This window comes from Chenopodium album, chromosome 18 (genome assembly GCF_948465745.1).
Source record: "Chenopodium album chromosome 18, dcCheAlbu1.1, whole genome shotgun sequence".
Classification (NCBI taxonomy): Eukaryota; Viridiplantae; Streptophyta; class Magnoliopsida; order Caryophyllales; family Amaranthaceae; genus Chenopodium; species Chenopodium album.
In genome coordinates, this window is record NC_137851.1 from 14,284,844 (window position 1) to 14,302,999 (window position 18,156).

Sequence of the window (18,156 nt, forward strand, 5' to 3'; positions counted from 1 at the left end):
TCTGAATTTTCGAATCGAATCATCAGGTTTTCGAATCATATCACTAGATTTTCAAATCAGATCATAAACCTTTGAGAAAAAATGCAATATTTAACCGATTCAGTAACCTGATTTTTTTTTTCCCCGCATATCCAATCTAGAATATGGAATACTAAAAAAACTAATTAGATATCTGAAATTTCGCATTGGAACACTAGATTTTTAATCGGGTCAAACGGATCAAATACATAATTATTTTTTTCATTTTTTATTATCATTTTTTTTTTTTTAGGAAGTGGATAAAATATTCTTAAATAATCTTAGTTTTTAGTGATATATTCATACATTACTAAAATAATACTATAACACTTAAAAAAAAACACAAGGAGAGTATCCTAATCAAAGATGTGTCAAAATTAATTTTTTCCGGTAATTAGATACGGAATATTGACTATCGATTAACCCCTCACGAGTGGCATGGTATATTGGCAGTCCCACAGTTTTAAACTTTGTTCAAATACGTTACTGTACTATGCTTATATGCTTAAAATCTCTCCAAAGCACAACTTTTAAGCCGTAACATCTTTGTTTACATCACCTAACCACACAATTTTTAAAGTTTAAGACAACAAAATAAAAATAAAAAAAAATCTTGGTAATAAAAAGATTCCTCTGTTACCAAAAGGACAAATGGGGAGGACTTATTCTCGTTCATCAACTGGTCTCTCTCACTCTCTCCTGCCCCAACAATTTGCTGCAAAAAAGATGCCTCTTTTTTTTCCATTTTTTTCAGACATTAATTATTCTCTTTACCAATTAACTAGTTTAGTCAATACAATTAAATCAATACCGAATCTCGTCAAGATAATATACTCCACAAGTATTATCGCCACTACAAAGCAAAACAATAATCCTCCTTGTTTTTAATACTTGCAAGTAGAGCTGTCAAAAACTGACCCGATCAGAAATACCGACCCGAACCAGATTATTAATTGACCCATTTGAACCCGAAAAAATGGTGATCCAAACCCGACCTGAAACCAATCCTAAACCCGAGTTTGTGAGACTTGAACCCGAACATGAACCGACCTGGAGATGACCCGACCCAAATGTAACCCGTAAATTATTGACCTGAACCGAACCCGACTTGAGCCGAAATTGACCCAAACCCGTTTTAACCCGTCAAAACCCGAATTTAACCCGACTTGTTACTAACCCGACCTGAATTCAACCCGACCCGTTCCTAACCCGACCTGAATTTAACCCGACCTGTTACAAACTTCGACCCGAAATCAACCTGACTTGTTATTTATCCGACCCAAATTCAACCCAACTTGTTATTGACCAGACCCGAATTTTACCCGACCTATTACTAACCCGACCCAAAAATTCAACCCAATCGTTCACTAACTCGACTCGAAAATCAACATGACTTGTTATAGACCCGACCAAAATTCAACCCAAATTGTTCCTAACCCGATTTCAAATCACCTTAAATTCAATTTAGACCACCTTATTATTGTTGATCAAAGCATTTTGTCTAGGGAGATCAAGTCGGTCCAGGCCAGCAAAAGAAGGGAGCATCATCCCCAAATTTAAGAGTTAAATACAGTATATATTTGTTGTATGGCCAATTATCTTCCTAAATTATAGACTATGGTTCCCTAGTATGTTTCCATATATATTATAGTCAAAGGAAATAATTAGCTTGATAAAAATGATAATTATCTATTTATAATTAGTTGAACCCGAATATGACCTGACCTGATTGTAACCCGTAAATTATTGACTTGAACATAACCCGACTTGAACCCGAGAATGACCCGACTTGGAAATGACCAAACCTGATTATAACCCGCAAATTATTCACTTGAACCGAATCCGATTTAGAACCCGAGAATGACCCGACTTGATTCTAACTCGCAAATTATTGACTTGAACCGAACCTAACTCGAATCCGAGGATTACCCTAACCCGTTTTAACCCATGAAAACCCGAATTAAACCCAACCTATTGTTCACCCGACCCAAATGTAACCCGACCTGTTATTAACCCGACCCAAACCCGATAAGATGTATGACCCGATGTGACCCGACTCAAGCATGACCCAACCCGCATAGGTTACGACATTAACCCGAATTGACCCGACCCGAGTTGACCCGACCCACTCTTACCCGACCCGTTTACCCGAATTGACAGCTCTACTTGCAAGTTGCAATTATTATTATTATTTATAATTGTTTATCTGTTAACTTTTACGACACTTTTTTTTTTTAATTTTTTAATTTTTTATTTTTATCTCTGGCCGACTGAGTAACCCTTGATCGAATAACAGCTCAGTGAATAACCCTTGATTAGCAACCCTAACCACAATAAAGGGATATTATTTGTGAAATATAATTTATTCCCTTTGTTGTGACTAATAAGAATCGGAGATAGTATAATTTTTCTATTTCATTAAAATTGCAACTCTAATTTTAATATATTTTCCTAATTTGGTATTAATTTAGAAAAATAAGAAATCATGCATAAATCTAGTACCAGTAAAATTATTGCACAAATTTTCCAACATTCAATGAAAAAGTGCAAAAGTTGACAACAATTAATTCTTTTCCAACGTCTCTCATTTTTCATTCTCTCACCTAAAATTTTACTCGAATGAACTTCAAATTTCCTACTCTATTCTACTCCAGACAATTCTGCTTCAGTTTAACTTGTTTAGCTCTCTTTACTTGTTTTCCCTCTCATATTCACCTCCTCTATTTCTCCCTTATTCATGTCTATCTATTTATTGAAAAGCCAAATACTTTTTTCAATCTGATTGCTTTCTCTGTGTAACCAACATTTTCAGCCTTTCTAAGCTGCTTTTTAGCTCAAGTTCTTATCTTTTCTTCTTACCCCACTTTACATTCAACAAATATTCCCCAAAATTTTGCAAATAATGAAATGGGTATTCTTCAATTTGAGTTTTCAAGCTATTTTTTGAAATACCCATCTCCATTTTAGGGTTTTTTTGAACTAAATTAACCCCAAAAAAACACCTTACTTTCATCTTTGGATCTTTTGTTTTCAGGGTTTTATGTAATTAAAGTTTTAAACTCCTAATTAAAGACAAAAATGGCATATTTCAAGCAACATACAGGGTGTTTATCTGTTATTTTTGGGTTGTTTTGGTTGATTTCAATGGTAATAACAGTGAATGGAATAGGTGCTAATTGGGGCACACAATGTTCACACCCTTTACCACCAGATGTAGTGGTGAGAATGTTGAGAGAAAATGGAATACAAAAAGTGAAGCTTTTTGATGCAGATTATAGCACACTAAATGCTCTTGGTAAAACTGGGATTGAAGTTATGGTTGGAATTCCTAATGACATGCTTTCAACTCTTGCTTCAAGTGGTAAAGCTGCTGATAAATGGGTGTCAGAGAATGTGACTGAACATGTCAAGAAAAACAAAGTCAATATAAGGTTTACTTTCTTTCTCTTTCTCTCTCTTCATGTATAATCCTATGTTGTTCTGTTCGCATATGTTTTGATTTAAGTTCTGTTTTGGCTTGGTAGAAGAAGCTAGTTGCTTAAAAGGGTTAGTGTGAATGGTTTGTTCTTTTTACCCGAACTTATCTTATTTGATATTATAATGACTTATTGACACTTGTATGAGCTTATTTTAATTGTAAATTGAACTCGAGTAACTTTTATTTGAACCTTGCATCAATTGCATGTCTGTCATACGCTTGGATGTACCATGCACATGTTAGTACCGGACATGTAAGCTCATTATTAGTCCAAAAAAGTAAAAAATCGACTCGGTTGACTGGTCATTATCTGAACTTTCTTAAAATCAAAGTCTTTATTATTTTGAAATTTGGTTCTTACATGTCTATTTAACTATAGTACATGATAGTTGCTTCGATTCTGCCCATCTGCTGTTCATTTGACTGGTGGTATTGATGCTGAATGCATACAAGTATGATTAATATTCTAGAATTTTCCAAACCAGGATGACCTTTTCCTGAGGATACTGGAATTGCATATGTACAATATATGGGTAGACGTTCAAGTGCAGATGATATTGTGCATATCTGTGTAATACGGAGTGAATGCAAACTATGTCTTTTATCCTATGTTAATGTAAATTTCACCTCTGGGAGTTCTTAGTTGTATGTGCTCAAATTACCTCTGCCCATCTCGTTGAAGCTAGAATATTATATGAGGACTCTTTGTGATAGTACTTATATCATGGTGAAACATTTGATGAGTTTTGCTTTAGAAAATCAGTTCATGGCTTGGTGAAATACTTCCTTTGTTTACCTATGGCCCTAATATTGCAACAAGGGGGGGGGGGGGGGGGGTGGGATATAAGAAATTTAAGATGAGTAGAGAGATAGAGAAAAAAAAAAAGTGCAAATATGGTAATGTTGCTATATTTATGAAACTTCCTAACATGGTAATCGTTGCATGTTAGGGAGGAGGGGAAGTAAAAGAAGAAATTGTAATTGAGCTTAATTGTATAGTGTTGTCCAAATATAACCATTGTGTCTTTATCAAAGCATGTGTTGCTGGACTATAGTTACCCAATGTGTATTCGCCTCATAATTTCTGAAGATTTCCTGTCACTGCATGTTTATTGAATTGTTGCATAATTTGCTATATTTATCTTGCTGCAACACTCTTTGGACATCTTTAGCTTGATGGAGACTTGTATTAGTATCTATAAATCTATAATTTGTGAAATGTAATTAATCTTTGACAATTAGACCTTACATGGAAACTTGTATTAGTATAAATAACGGGTGAAAAAGCCACTTATGCTTTTTTTGTATACTGTATAATTAATTTTTAGAAGAAAAAACTCTCATTATTGACTTATTGGCATGTTGCAATGTTACTTGAAAAGTGCAACACATTTCAAGAAATGTTAATGCTGTAAAAGTTAATGCTACATTTCAAGAAATGTTAATGCTGTAAAAGTTTATGCTAAAGTTCAGGTAAACAATATTAACATTGACATTTCCAGGTAGCTGTTAATGATGGTGTCATTCTTGGCGCAACCCTTGATAGTAGCCCATTGTATAGGCATAGAAACAAAGAATTGACTTTGAACCCTTTGTCAAACTTGTATCATTGGCTTTCAGTGATAGGAGTTAGGATAGCTTATAACGTTTTATCAACCATTATAGGTATTAGGTAGTTTTAGGTTCATATACTAATATAGTGGATTACTCTGTGTCAAACAAGCTTTTTATAAACACTGTTTTCTGACGTTGTTCCTTTTTCTTCCCTGTGTGATGTAAGCTCAGTTTTCTGCTACTTTGTTATTTTACATTGCTTTATAGAAGTCAAGTAATCAGTGTCATTTTCTGCTATGCAGAGTCTCAATTAGCTTAAGAAAATTGCTATGGATACGGGTTTATGCATGTGGCTTCTGTATCAGTTAGTCTAATTTACTTATACTTTCTCAAAATGCAGGTATGTTGCGGTTGGGAATGAGCCATTTTTAGCAACTTACAATGGAAGTTTTTTAAAAACTACCTTTCCTGCCCTTCAAAACATTCAAAATGCCTTAGTAAAGGCACGCCTTAATAACCAAGTGAAGGTTACAGTTCCCAGCAACGCTGATGTGTATGCAAGTCCTAGCAGCATGCCCTCTGGTGGTGATTTTCGAGATGATATTCATGGTTACATGGTTCAAATTGTCAAGTTCTTAAGTGACAATGGTGCACCATTCACTGTGAACATTTACCCTTTCATAAGTCTTTACACTGACTCCAACTTCCCGGTGGAGTATGCCTTCTTCGATGGCAATGCAACCCCACTTAATGATGGTGGTACTAGCTATTACAACATGTTTGATGCTAACTATGACACCCTTGTCTGGGCTTTGCAAAAGAATGGGTTTGGGAACATGCCCATCATAGTCGGAGAAATAGGTTGGCCAACTGATGGAGACATCAATGCTAACGTCAAATATGCCCAAAGATTCAACCAAGGTTTCATGACTCGCACTGCAAATGGAAAAGGGTCACCAATGAGGCCTGGACCCATCGATGCATACTTGTTTAGTTTAATAGATGAGGATCAAAAGAGCATTCAGCCGGGAAACTTTGAACGCCATTGGGGAATATTCACTTTTGATGGGCAGCCCAAGTACCAACTCAACCTGGGTACTACAAATTTGGGATCATTGGTTAGGGCAAAAGGTCTAACATATGAGGAACGTCAGTGGTGCGTGTTGAAACCATCTGTAAAGCTTGATGACTCTAGGCTTGCTCCTAGTGTAAGTTACGCTTGTGCACGAGCTGATTGTACTAGCCTTGGATATGGAAGCACTTGTGGCGACTTGGATGCTCGAGGGAACATATCTTATGCTTACAATAGTTACTACCAAATTAATGATCAGGATGATGAAGCATGCAAGTTTGAAGGCCTCGGAGCTATTACTAAATCAGATCCATCCCGAGATACTTGCAGATTTCCAGTCATGATTGAGCCCTCAGATAATGGGTCAGAGCTAATGTTTCCTGTTTCCGGAATACGATCATGTTTTTTCAGTATCAGCATTCTCTTTCTGACAATGTTTTAGCTCTGAGACTTCAGTTGCGGGTGCTTTTGAAGTGGAAAATCTGAAGAAAAAAAAAATCAGAATATTTCCTGATGTTTCATTATGTAATACAGTTAAGGTAGGCTGTCAATTATGTAATATTGGGGGGAAAAGCAGGGTAGGTTTCCATATTCCATTGGTTTGATGAACATCTTTATTGAAATCTAGGCTGCATAATTTTTTCTCACATTTGGCAAATTTTTTTCCCGAGTGCAGTCTTTTTTCTTATGTCTGTATTTACCACCCCATTTATTGACTCCCATTCTTTTTAAGGCAAGTGCAAAGTGTAAACTGTAAAGTCTGAGATTCAAAATACTGGCCATTATTGTTTTTATTTTTATAATTGTGCTGTGGAATATGCTAAATGTAATATGCTAAGTAGTCCTAAATGTCAGATTAGCGAAAGTGAAAACACAAACAATAGAACAGAGTAATAACAAGAACAATAAAATAAAATAAAATAAAATAAAATAAAATGTTAGCAGACAATAAGTTGTATTTTGCCAGCAGCTTAACCTCAGTGTCAAGCCAACTTATTATCCCAAATAATTAGATTAGCTTAATAAAACTTCAACCCAATTTCCCTAGAACACACTAGATTCAATTTGAAAACTCATTTTCTCTCGCTATGTTTGTCTTTAATCTTAATAAGATCCATTCTTATCTTTTGGTTTGAGTAATTTTGAGCTCTTCTTTGGTAAAGTATTCATTAAGAGGATTATACCATATCTAGACTGTTGTAACCCATGATAATAAGATCTTAACGGAGTTCAAAAATTTCTTTTCTGCCTTGGCTTATCATTATGAATTTCGCATAATAAGTAAGCATACAATTAAGTAATTGTAATAAGTTAATAACGTTAGTTGAGAAAATAAGGACTTTTATGGTAAACTAAAACACACATTCAATTAACAAAATGCACTTGCAATATACAAAAATGACAAACAAAATCTAAGGTACTAAGAGATTGCGTCCTTCTATTTCCTTTGTTGGAAAAATCCAATCTTCACTTGTGTATAATAATGAAATCATCTTTTGTCATCAGCATAATTACTAATGTGATTATAAAAACTAAATATAGTTTAAATTTTCATATATCTTCCTCAAAGGTACAAGAGAAAGGATCGAGGAGGATTTGGGTTGGCAATATGACACATTGCAATTTGGAAAAATGGGGAGAAAATAATTCGTGATTTTGGATAAAATTAAGAAGTAAATAAGAATTGTATGGTGAAATTGAGAAAGATAATTCGCATTCATATAAAAATTAGCTAATCCATCATTAACTTCATTACATCACAATCGCGTAGTATATTTGAATCATGATCACGTTTAGATCATTATCATGTTCAGGAGCTACATATTCCCCATTACATCTCATTCATACAATTACATGAGTTGCCAAAAAAACAAGTCTCATGTACAAGAAAATTGGAGAAAGAAGTGAAGTGTTAGTAAGCACAAGAGCCACACACGTAACACAGCACAGTCACAAAATCCCACCTCTTAACAAATCTTCATTCTCTCTCCTCTCCTGCACTCACACACTTACACCTTCTACTCTGCGTAACTGCCCTTCTTCATAAACCGCCAAATACTTGTATACATTATGTTGCCTCTTCATTCTTCTTCATTCACCTCTTTTCCTTGTACTACAATTTCCAACTTCTACACTTCTCCTGCAATGCCGCTTCTTAGGAGAAAATCCTCACTTTCTTCATCATCTTCATCTTCATCTTCTTCTTCACGCCATTCAAATTCAATTAAATCTTCTTATTTTATCCCATTTACATGTACCCATTTCCTTAAATTGAAACCCCAGAAAAGGGATTCTAGTATTAAGTGCTCTTCTTCTTCGATCCCGCCTGTTTCTGATGCTGTTAGTTCCTCTTTTTTGTTGTTTGTGTTTTTTTTGGATTTGTTTTATGACAGATTATTGATGGGTTTTTGTTTAATTTTGATGGGTTTTTGTTTAATTTTTGTGGGGTTTTGAGATTATTTGTGAAAATGTTGTTTTTTTTTTTGATGAAATTGCAGAGGAAGTTGCCTGATGTTGGTACACTATATAGGAGGTTTTTGAAAGTGGCAAAACCATATTGGTCATCTGAAGATAAAGTTCAAGCTAGATTGCAATTGGCTGCTGTTTTTGCTTTGACTTTGGGGACTACTGGTATTAGCGTTGCTTTCAGTTTTCTTGGCCGTGATTTCTACAATGCTCTTGCTAGTGAGTAGTACACTTTCTTCTACTATCTTACAATTTTTCTTTTGTTTAGCTGTTACTTGGATGTGTTCTTAATGGTGGAATAGTGCTCTCAACTAATGAACGAACTATGTAGATGCGATCTAGCTTAGTTGGTTAAAGTCTCGGGGTGTGCTACCCAAGACATAATATAAAATCATGTATACATCACTGCCTTTGTGTGGTTACTAAAATATTGTGGATTAGTAAATTAATTTGTTTATGTGGACATAGCTAATAAATGTGAAATACTAGTAGAGCTGAATGTTGAATATAATGGGTACAATTGTGTTCATGTACATTGGGATATTCAAAGTCGGGTTAAGATGATATATTCTTGGTGTTCAAGAATTGTGAAATGTGAGAAGTTATGTATAGTCACAAGAGTGTTAGGAGCCTAGGAGTAATGCCTATCCCCTCACCGTGCAATAGTGCATGCACTCTTAAGGGGTATAATATTGTAGGGAAAGTCCTAAACCAGTGTCATGATAATGAGACTCCATGTCTCCATCTTTAAGAATGTAGGGAATACAGTATATATATATGAAGGACGAGAGATGTTTGGGGATAGGAAAGCATTATTGTAGAAATTGACATGAGACTTTCCATGAATTATTGTGTATCAAACGGGCTGTTAGGATTCATGCATTGCTCTTTTTCTTCACAAACCCCCCCCCCCCCCAACCGCGTTAATAATTTAGGAATTTAGGATATTCATGACGTATATTTTTTAGCCTATCACAAGGGTTGCATCTTTTGTGTGCCTTCTTGGCACAAGAAAAGTAAATTAATGGAAAATCGAGAATGTTCATGAGCATCTTAATTTATCTTTGGTAGCATCATGGGAATGCAAGTCAACACATTTAAAATCAATAGAACGGTGTAAAAAGATAGCATTAATACATTGAGTTGTGAGTTAATTGAAGGACATTGAAATCTTAGGTCAACATAACCTGTTGTACTACCACTGAGTCCAGTATTTTCAACTAGACTTGACAATTGTTGCTGTCTAGTTTAGTCGAAATGTATATCTCGGCCACAGCCTGCAAATATAAATTGAGTTATAGTGCACTTTATGATGTTCTGTCACTTTGAGTACATCATTGATTCACAGATTGATGAAGCTTTAGAATAAATACCCATGCTGAGGAGTGTATTCTCCAGTGTCCACTCAGGAGGTTTCACCTGATTTCTAATGAGTTACTCCATAAGATGCTTTGTACATGGTTACTTTGTTTTTTGTTGCTGGAATTTATCAATTTCTAGCCTGCCAGTTGAGATCATCAATGATCGAGCAATGATCTTGCTGTCTGGTGAGCAGGAGGCTAGCACTCTCTGTAGAGGTCTATGTCTATATTTTGAGAGAGTACAATAAACTCCTGTAGTAATCCCTTAAGTGATTTATTCTGAAATTCATTTTCCATACTCTGTCTCTCTTAGGAAACTTTATGTGCTTGCTCAGATACTTCCAAACTCTTTGACAAACCACATAAAGAGTTGAATACATTGTTGCATTATCTCTCTATACTGGAGTCCCTTATTGTCTCCTTTGAAGCATGCAGTGATCATCTAGTTGGAGTCATTTGATGCCTCACTAGAAGTTCAACCATAGCTGTCGTAGATTAGACAATTCAAAATATGATTGGATGGTGAATCATCAATCGTAAAATCCTAGAGTAAAACAGTTTGGAAATCATTTTTATGCGAATATGTGCAACGATTTTTTATGATTATTATTATTTTTATTTTACTTCCTCAGTCCCTTTTTATTCATTATGCTTTGAATTGTATAATCTCCAATGCACATCTTTGACCACGAACATATTTAGTAGTCTTGAGTAAAAATTTTAAAATACGTATTATGAAATATATTTCAAGCCAAAGCTAACAAGATCCCACATGTTATGGTTTTGGGTTTATAATAGTGCATTTTAAGGTCAAAGTTTCTTAAAGTTGACCATAAAAGTCAAAAAGTAAAGAATAAAAAGGAACGGAGGGAAAGTCATTTTTTTTATTGGTTTTATCGGCTTCATTTTCTTAGGATTGTCAGATTATATTACAATTGAATGGCTTACTGATTCATCTTTTGGTATTTTATTCTCCAGACAAAGATCAAGACCAATTCATGAAGCAGCTATTATATTACCTTGGCGGGTTTTCTGTTGGCATTCCGGTGAGCACATCGCTCAACTTTTTTTAGGTACTGTCTAGCCAGTCTTTTCTTCTTTATACTGGTTGTTTAGTGTGTAGCTGTAATGTACTGATGCTTGTATAAGGGATGGGGGAAATAGTGATGTAGTTTTCAGGGAAGAAAGTCATTCAAGGTCTGATCTGCCCACCTTATTTTCACTTATTTCAGATCTAACAAGTTTAGATAATATAAGGGCCAATAAGTTCACATAAGGTAATATAAGGGCTAATGAACTCACCTAAACAAGGATTGTTAAGTTTAGATAAGATAATGTAAGGACTAATAAGTTTAGATAAGGTAGTTCATATAAGATAGATTTAGGGCTAATAGGATAAGATAAAATATGTGAAATTCAAGCGAAGATGACACTACCTTAGTAATTTATTTACACAAGCAAATTTTCAATGTAATGTTGAAGAGAATTTTCCAGCATTATATGAATGGAGGTAATATGGTTTTTTCCTTGAGAAATAAGTATGTGTGAACACTTTCAGCTTTCTATAGGGATTTTAAATTTATTTAGTATCCTTCCGTTATATCAAAGATAAATCAGAGTGTTATATATTTACATATTCAGTGGGAAAATGAAGTTTTTATTTAATGGTTGGTGGTTCATTTTGTAACCTTGATTTTTTCCCCCTTCAGGTGCTTTGAGTTTCAATTTATACTGAGCTGAGAACAGATAAACTATGATTTGTGCTTGTAGGTGGCTATAGTGTTTGTATTCAAGTAATTCTACCAGCTGTCGCCTGTCATTTTGTTGATAATAAAAGGATTCATTTTCGCAGGTTTTTGTATTGAGAGATTATGCAAAAGAAACCCTTTCTTTGAGATGGAGATCTTGGATGACAACCTTTTACATGAAGCGTTATTTGCAGAACCAGAGCTTTTACAAAATTCAGTCACAGTCAACAATTGACAATCCAGATCAACGGATTGTTGATGATCTGAGTACATTCACAGGAACAGCACTTGCCTTCTCTTTGACACTGTTTAATGCTGCAATTGATTTAATATCATTTAGTAACATACTATTTGGCATCTATCCTCCGCTATTTATTGTTCTTCTGATATACTCAATTGGGGGAACAGCTATAAGTATTTTTCTGGGAAAGGTAATGTGGCTGTTTCAATAATTGTTTTTATTTTTTTAACTTTTATTTTGCTGCTTAATTCTCATCTCTGATTGTTTGTTGATCCATTATGTTTGATTTCAGGGACTGGTGAATTTGAACTTTTTGCAAGAGAAAAAGGAAGCAGACTTCCGTTATGGACTTGTTCGTGTCAGGGAAAATGCAGAATCAATTGCTTTCTATAGTGGCGAGGAAAATGAATTGCAAATGCTAGTCCAAAGGTTCAGCAGTGCTTTTCAAAATTTAACTGTAAGGATTCTCATCTTTTATCATCTTTTTTTGTCTCTGGTGTGCAATGTATTTTCTGATGGCAATTCTACTCTTCTCTGCTCTTCAAAGAAAAACTTAAGTGAGTTGCCACCTTGTAGTGTCTAGTTTTTGTCTTGATGAAGTACCACTGAAAAAGTTTTATCTCGCAGAACCAATATGCAGGGAGTTCAGTATTAGTGTCTGATTAATTGATTGGATGCACATGCGCCTGGTCCTAGAAGCCCTTTCTTTAATTTGTTTCCTTTGTCCTTACTTTGGTCAACTCATTTGCTCCCTAAATATAAGATATGTTAAAGCTAGCTGTTGAGAGGGGTCTTCAGTTTGCTATTCATAGTTAGTGAAATATGTGTAACCAGTCATCAAATACGTTATGCCAATAATTTTTTTGGTACATAACTAACATAAGTCATAAATGCGTATTGAAAGTTGGTTGAGATTGACCATTACTTCTAATTTGCAAGATAATAGGCCAGAGTGCATTAAATCATAATACATTTGAAAATGATTCACACTTTCTTCTTTGCATTGTCTAGCATTAGAGTTCTGCTTTCCTTTTTTTGAGTTTTGTCAGGCTATGCTACTATTGCTTTTTATTTACTTCACTTCTTGCCTCCTCTGTTATGCCTTTTTTCAGTCAGTCATTAATTCAGAGTAAAGCTTTGTTCTTTTTTCTTGTTGTTGATTCATTTATGCTTCTTTTTTCTTGGTGTTGATTCATTTATGCTCTCTCTCGTGATGACTATATCTCTCTTTCATCTAATCGTCTTCAAAATTGCCATGGGGTTATTGGTATAGAAAGTGATGTACACTGAGTGTTGGAGGTGGTTTATAGCTGTGGTTGAGAAGGAGATGGAAGATTAATGGGTGAGAAGATTGAATAAGAGTGATGATGATGATTGTGCTGTTGTTGGATTTTGATGGGAGGCAGCAAATGGGTGAGGGTGAGAAGACCACCAAAAGGGAATGGGAATTAAGTATTGAACATTGACCTCAAAGTTTTTACGCGAATCTCTCAAACATGAGATTCTTGAAGATTTTTGCATACTCTTACACGAGACAATATCCCTTTATAATTTTATAAAAGACTTAAAAGTGGAATTGCATATACTAAGTTCTAATTAGCTCACCATTCTTCATTATGTTTACCAAGTGTTGTGTTTCTACATGTAGAGGCCCTACGTTATTAAAGATCTCCATTTTGCAAGATAATGTGGTTAAAGTTCTAAAAAAAAAAAAAGATAATGTGGTTAGTTCTGTCACATGTCCTGCTTGCTGTGTTACTTTGCCTATATTATCAATATGAAACTGACCAGCCTGTCTGGATACCACCGCTGTCAAGGTGGAGTTCTGCTACTAAAATTATGATGTGTTTCATGCTGGAGAAAATGTCTTCTGAACCATATAGATGAGCTGTCTTATCCACTAAATTGGACACTTGTAATTTCTCTTCAATTGCTTAAACATGCCTGTTGTCATCATTAATCTCATGTTTTTTTGGCTGTGTTGCAGCGCCTGTTGGTAGCTTCCAGAAATCTGGATTTCTTCACCAGTGGTTACCGGTATTTTATTCAAATCCTTCCTGCAGCAGTTGTTGCACCCTTGTATTTTTCTGGAAAGATTGAATTTGGTGTCATTAATCAGTCCGTATCAGCTTTTAACCACATCCTTGGAGATGTTTCCCTCATCGTCTATCAATTTCAAGCCATCAGTGCCTTCTCTGCTGTGATTGATCGTCTAGGTATCAACTTTTTCCCTTGTATATCTGCAGTTAGCTAACTTGCATGCAGATAGCCTCATGACTGAGCTGCCTTTATTTGTATATATAAACACATGTTGCTAGCATTTGCTTCTCATATATCTTGTGATCCTTGAATAATTTAATACAACAGCATTAACAAGACCCAGTTTAGAGTATGGTTGAGTTGGGAGGGAAGTGCCCATGCAGCTCTACTCCTGGCTGCCCACCCAGCATACTATGTCCGACAGCAACATTATATGTTCCAACAAATGAAATAACCATAATAAACATTTATTCCTAGTCTGTATAAACCACATTTTTCTTAGTGCTGTTTGTACTACAGTCTCATAAGTTTTAAACTATGTGAACACTGATATGGTATGTGGAGAGCTCAAACAGCAGCTCTGTGCGTGCTGATTATTCTTTCAGAGAGTGATTTGTTGAATCATTAATTCCTAAAGTCATTTTGAACATTAGTTCTGCTCTAAAAATAATGAGCTTTGTGGTTGTGATGGTTTATTTTGGCTTGTTGACTTGCGCAGGCGAATTCGATGATCTTCTTGATAGTAACATCTCAGAAAACCTCACTGATTCAACAAGTAACGTGTATGTTGTCTATCAGAATGTGACGAGTCCAACAAATCAGACTTTATTGGATTCAAATGGATCATTGACAGAAGGAAGTAGTAAAAAGCTGGTCGATTTGGAGCATTTGACTCTGGTGACTCCAGAAAAGTCTACAATTCTCATGGATTTAACATTGTCAATTAACGAAAAGGATAATCTGTTGGTAAATAATAAATCTGGCATTACTTTGATTCTGTTGTTATTGGAAGTAGTCAGCTTGGAATATGCTAATTACAGGCTCATTCTTATGTTTACAGATAACTGGGCCTAGTGGAAGTGGTAAGACTTCTTTGTTAAGAGCTATGGCTGGTCTTTGGACTTCTGGAAGCGGAAAAATCACATTTTATGTGAAAGAATTGGATGATAACCAATCTGTCTCTACACATGAAAATGCTGAAGAAAGTGATCCATTTAAGAGTAGAACTTCTAGGGGTATATTTTTCCTTCCCCAGAAACCTTATATGGTTTTGGGCTCCCTGCGCCAGCAGTTGCTTTATCCAACATGGGCTGAAATTCCAACTTCAGATGGGGTTGAGCAAACTGGTAAGCACTTAGAAGTGTTATAACTGAAGAAATGCACCCCTCCCCCCCTCCCCCCATCTTCCTCCTCCTCCTCCTCCTCCTTTACTGAAAATATAAAGAAAAAGGATCTGTCGGCTGAACTGAATATTAGGCAGAAGGAACATGGTGTTGCTGATCACAAGTTTGATTTCAGTAGTCATGAAAATTTGATTGCATATCCTGTTCCAGATGTCAAATTTTCAGTGAAATTGTTCTGTCAAAGAAAAATGTTTTGAGCACTGGCTGCAGCACAAATTGACCACAATTCCTGCTAACTTTCTTGTTTTATTATGGGTTGCTTTCTTTGTATTGATATCTCTCTAGAAATAAGATTGAAGTTGTTCATGATGCTGTAGGTTGCCCACCTTTCTTGCTGCAGACTGAGGGGTCAGGCTGTGTTTTTACTAGGTCACTTAAGCCTACTACCAAGGATTTAATAAAAGTATTGGAGGATGTTCGCCTTGGCTATTTAGTGCCTCGGTTTGGTCTTGATTCAACTTATGAATGGTCGAGTATTCTTTCCTTGGGTGAGCAACAGCGCCTTGCTTTTGCACGTCTTCTGCTTGCTAAGCCATATCTGATCCTCCTGGATGAATCTACCAGTGCTTTGGATGAGGATAATGAGGTATTCATTGGGAACAAATATTCCCTGTCATAAAGTTACTATCATCTGAATGTGCAATTTATCCAATATTAAACTCTATGAATCTAACGATCACTGCTTTTCTCTCCATTGCAACACCTAGTGTTGATAAGAAAGTGGAATGCTGCCCAATGATCATGTTTAAAACTTGATGTATATTTCATCTTGCTAAATTTAAGCTTAATGCTGTTATTGTCTCTACTCAGGATCATCTATACCGCTTGATTGAAGCTGCTGATGTAACCTATGTTAGTATTGGCCACCGAAGATCATTGATAAACTATCACAGCAAGGTTTTGAATATAAAAAAGATGGATCCACAATCTACTGAACGCAACTGGACCATCAAGCCTATAAATCAAGAAGCAAGGATTAGATTGTCAGAAATAGGATTGTAGCTGATTTGAAGTTCAGGGTTTTCCTTGGATGACAACATGACACGACTTTGTAATATTGCCGTGCCACTTTACTCGAAACCATGATGGAAGATTTACAGGCAAGCGGGGTGCCTCTTTGGAGTTGGGACAGTAAAAAAATTGGCGCCTGGGTATGCTTGAATTAGATTGTCTAAGGCTAACAGAATGCTTTTCCATATATAGTCAAATTGAAAGAAACTTGAGTCTCTTAATGTAAATAGTACAATCATGGTAATTCCATATGTGTTTTTTTTCCCTATTTTTTCCTAAATTCTTTTGACATACATGATCTAATTGTTAGTCAGACTTGGAAAAGTTAAGTCAGTTTTGGTGTGGTCTTGATCGATCGTGATATGTGGCCTAGTTGGGGAAAGGTTATATATTAAAAGCTTTAGGCTCTGTTCTTTTGAGCTTTTGGGCAGGGCAGAGCAGAGCAAGAGTCAACATAGCAGATTTCAATAGAGCAGAACAGAGCCGAGCACAGCAGAGTAGATTATTATTATTATTATTATTATTATTATTATTATTATTATTATTATTATTATTATTATTATTATTATTATTATTATTATTATTATTATTATTATTATTGTCGCATTATTATTATAATCACTAAATATTATTATTAAATATTAATTATTATTATAAAAATTATAATTATTATTAAATATTATTTATTTATTATTTTTATTATTATTAATAAAAATTAAAAATTATTATTATCTTTAAATATTAGTTATTATCTTTAAATATTAATTTTTATTATAAAAAATCAATTATTATAATTATTAATTATTACTATTATTACTATTATTATTATCATTATTATTATTATTATTAAATATTAATTATTATTATTATAATTATTAAATATTAATTACTTATTATTATTATTATTATTATAATTCAATATTAATTATTATTATTATAAATATTAAATGTTAATTATTTATTATTATTAATTATTAATATAATAATTATTATTATAATTATTAAATATTAATTATTATTATTATTATTATTAAATATTAATTATTATTATTAAATATTAATTATTATTATTATTATGATAATTCAATATTAAGTATTATTTTTAAGCAGAGCAAAGCAGATTGAAGCAGGGCAGGGCATATTTCAGAATAGCAGAACATAGCAGGACCCAGCAGAGGAGAGCAGAGCAGCTCTAAAGAACAGGGCATAATCATGAATCACTTAGAATTAGCAAAAGCGATCTAACTCAATTTAAGACTAAGGGCCTGTTCTGATTGACTGAACTGATTGGAACTGAACTGAATTGAACAGAATTGAATTGAATATTTTATGAGAGAAGGAAATTAAGAACTAAACTGAACTTATTAGAGCTGAAGAGAACAGGCCCTAAAATTATCCGATTCTTTTTTTTATTGACCAACTAGTATAGCATATGTACGAATGTGCGGTGTATGATTTAATAAATTGTCTGGGGCTTTTATAGCTATTTTTGCCAATAAATGTTAAATATAGAAAATGCATGCCACTTACATGAGGTCAGAAAAATTGAGTCAATGGGCGGAATTCGACTAGTACATGGCACCTTATTATTGAATCAATTTTTTTTTTGGTGAACTACACGAGGGACAAGCTCCCAAAAGAAAAACACGAAAATAAAACAAACTAAAAGCAAAAAACTACTAGCCGTAAGGCTTTATTTCAACTAAAAGAAACTTAGATATTCGGAACCATTCTCGGTCAAGCCACTCCACTCAAGTCCTCCAA

The 18,156-nt window shown here is 34.5% G+C and overlaps 2 protein-coding genes across 2 annotated transcripts; both read left to right on the top strand.

Moving 5' to 3' along the window:
- Positions 1-2,653: 2,653 nt before the first annotated feature.
- On the top strand, positions 2,654-6,769 carry LOC145593154 (glucan endo-1,3-beta-glucosidase 6-like). The gene is made up of 2 exons (XM_081649659.1): positions 2,654-3,449; positions 5,451-6,769. Exons 1-2 carry the CDS (start codon positions 3,097-3,099, stop codon positions 6,562-6,564), a joined length of 1,467 nt encoding a protein of 488 aa, XP_081505785.1. The 5' UTR covers positions 2,654-3,096; the 3' UTR covers positions 6,565-6,769.
- A 1,285-nt stretch (positions 6,770-8,054) lies between these two features.
- Positions 8,055-16,660, top strand: LOC145593155 (ABC transporter D family member 2, chloroplastic-like). The gene is made up of 10 exons (XM_081649660.1): positions 8,055-8,462; positions 8,621-8,807; positions 10,928-10,995; positions 11,802-12,128; positions 12,231-12,395; positions 13,926-14,154; positions 14,697-14,944; positions 15,039-15,324; positions 15,699-15,967; positions 16,192-16,660. Exons 1-10 carry the CDS (start codon positions 8,193-8,195, stop codon positions 16,381-16,383), a joined length of 2,241 nt encoding a protein of 746 aa, XP_081505786.1. The 5' UTR covers positions 8,055-8,192; the 3' UTR covers positions 16,384-16,660.
- The last annotated feature ends 1,496 nt before the right edge of the window (positions 16,661-18,156 follow it).

What these genes read in the sequence shown, in the direction of transcription:
- LOC145593154 (XM_081649659.1), top strand. Translation starts at nt 3,097, where the DNA reads ATGGCATATTTCAAGCAACATACAGGGTGTTTATCTGTTATTTTTGGG. An exon ending in AAAAACAAAGTCAATATAAG is followed by an intron (nt 3,450 to 5,450) that starts GTTTACTTTCTT and finishes CTCAAAATGCAG; the next exon opens with GTATGTTGCGGTTGGGAATG.
- LOC145593155 (XM_081649660.1), top strand. Translation starts at nt 8,193, where the DNA reads ATGTTGCCTCTTCATTCTTCTTCATTCACCTCTTTTCCTTGTACTACA. An exon ending in TAAGTATTTTTCTGGGAAAG is followed by an intron (nt 12,129 to 12,230) that starts GTAATGTGGCTG and finishes GTTTGATTTCAG; the next exon opens with GGACTGGTGAATTTGAACTT. An exon ending in AGATGGGGTTGAGCAAACTG is followed by an intron (nt 15,325 to 15,698) that starts GTAAGCACTTAG and finishes ATGATGCTGTAG; the next exon opens with GTTGCCCACCTTTCTTGCTG.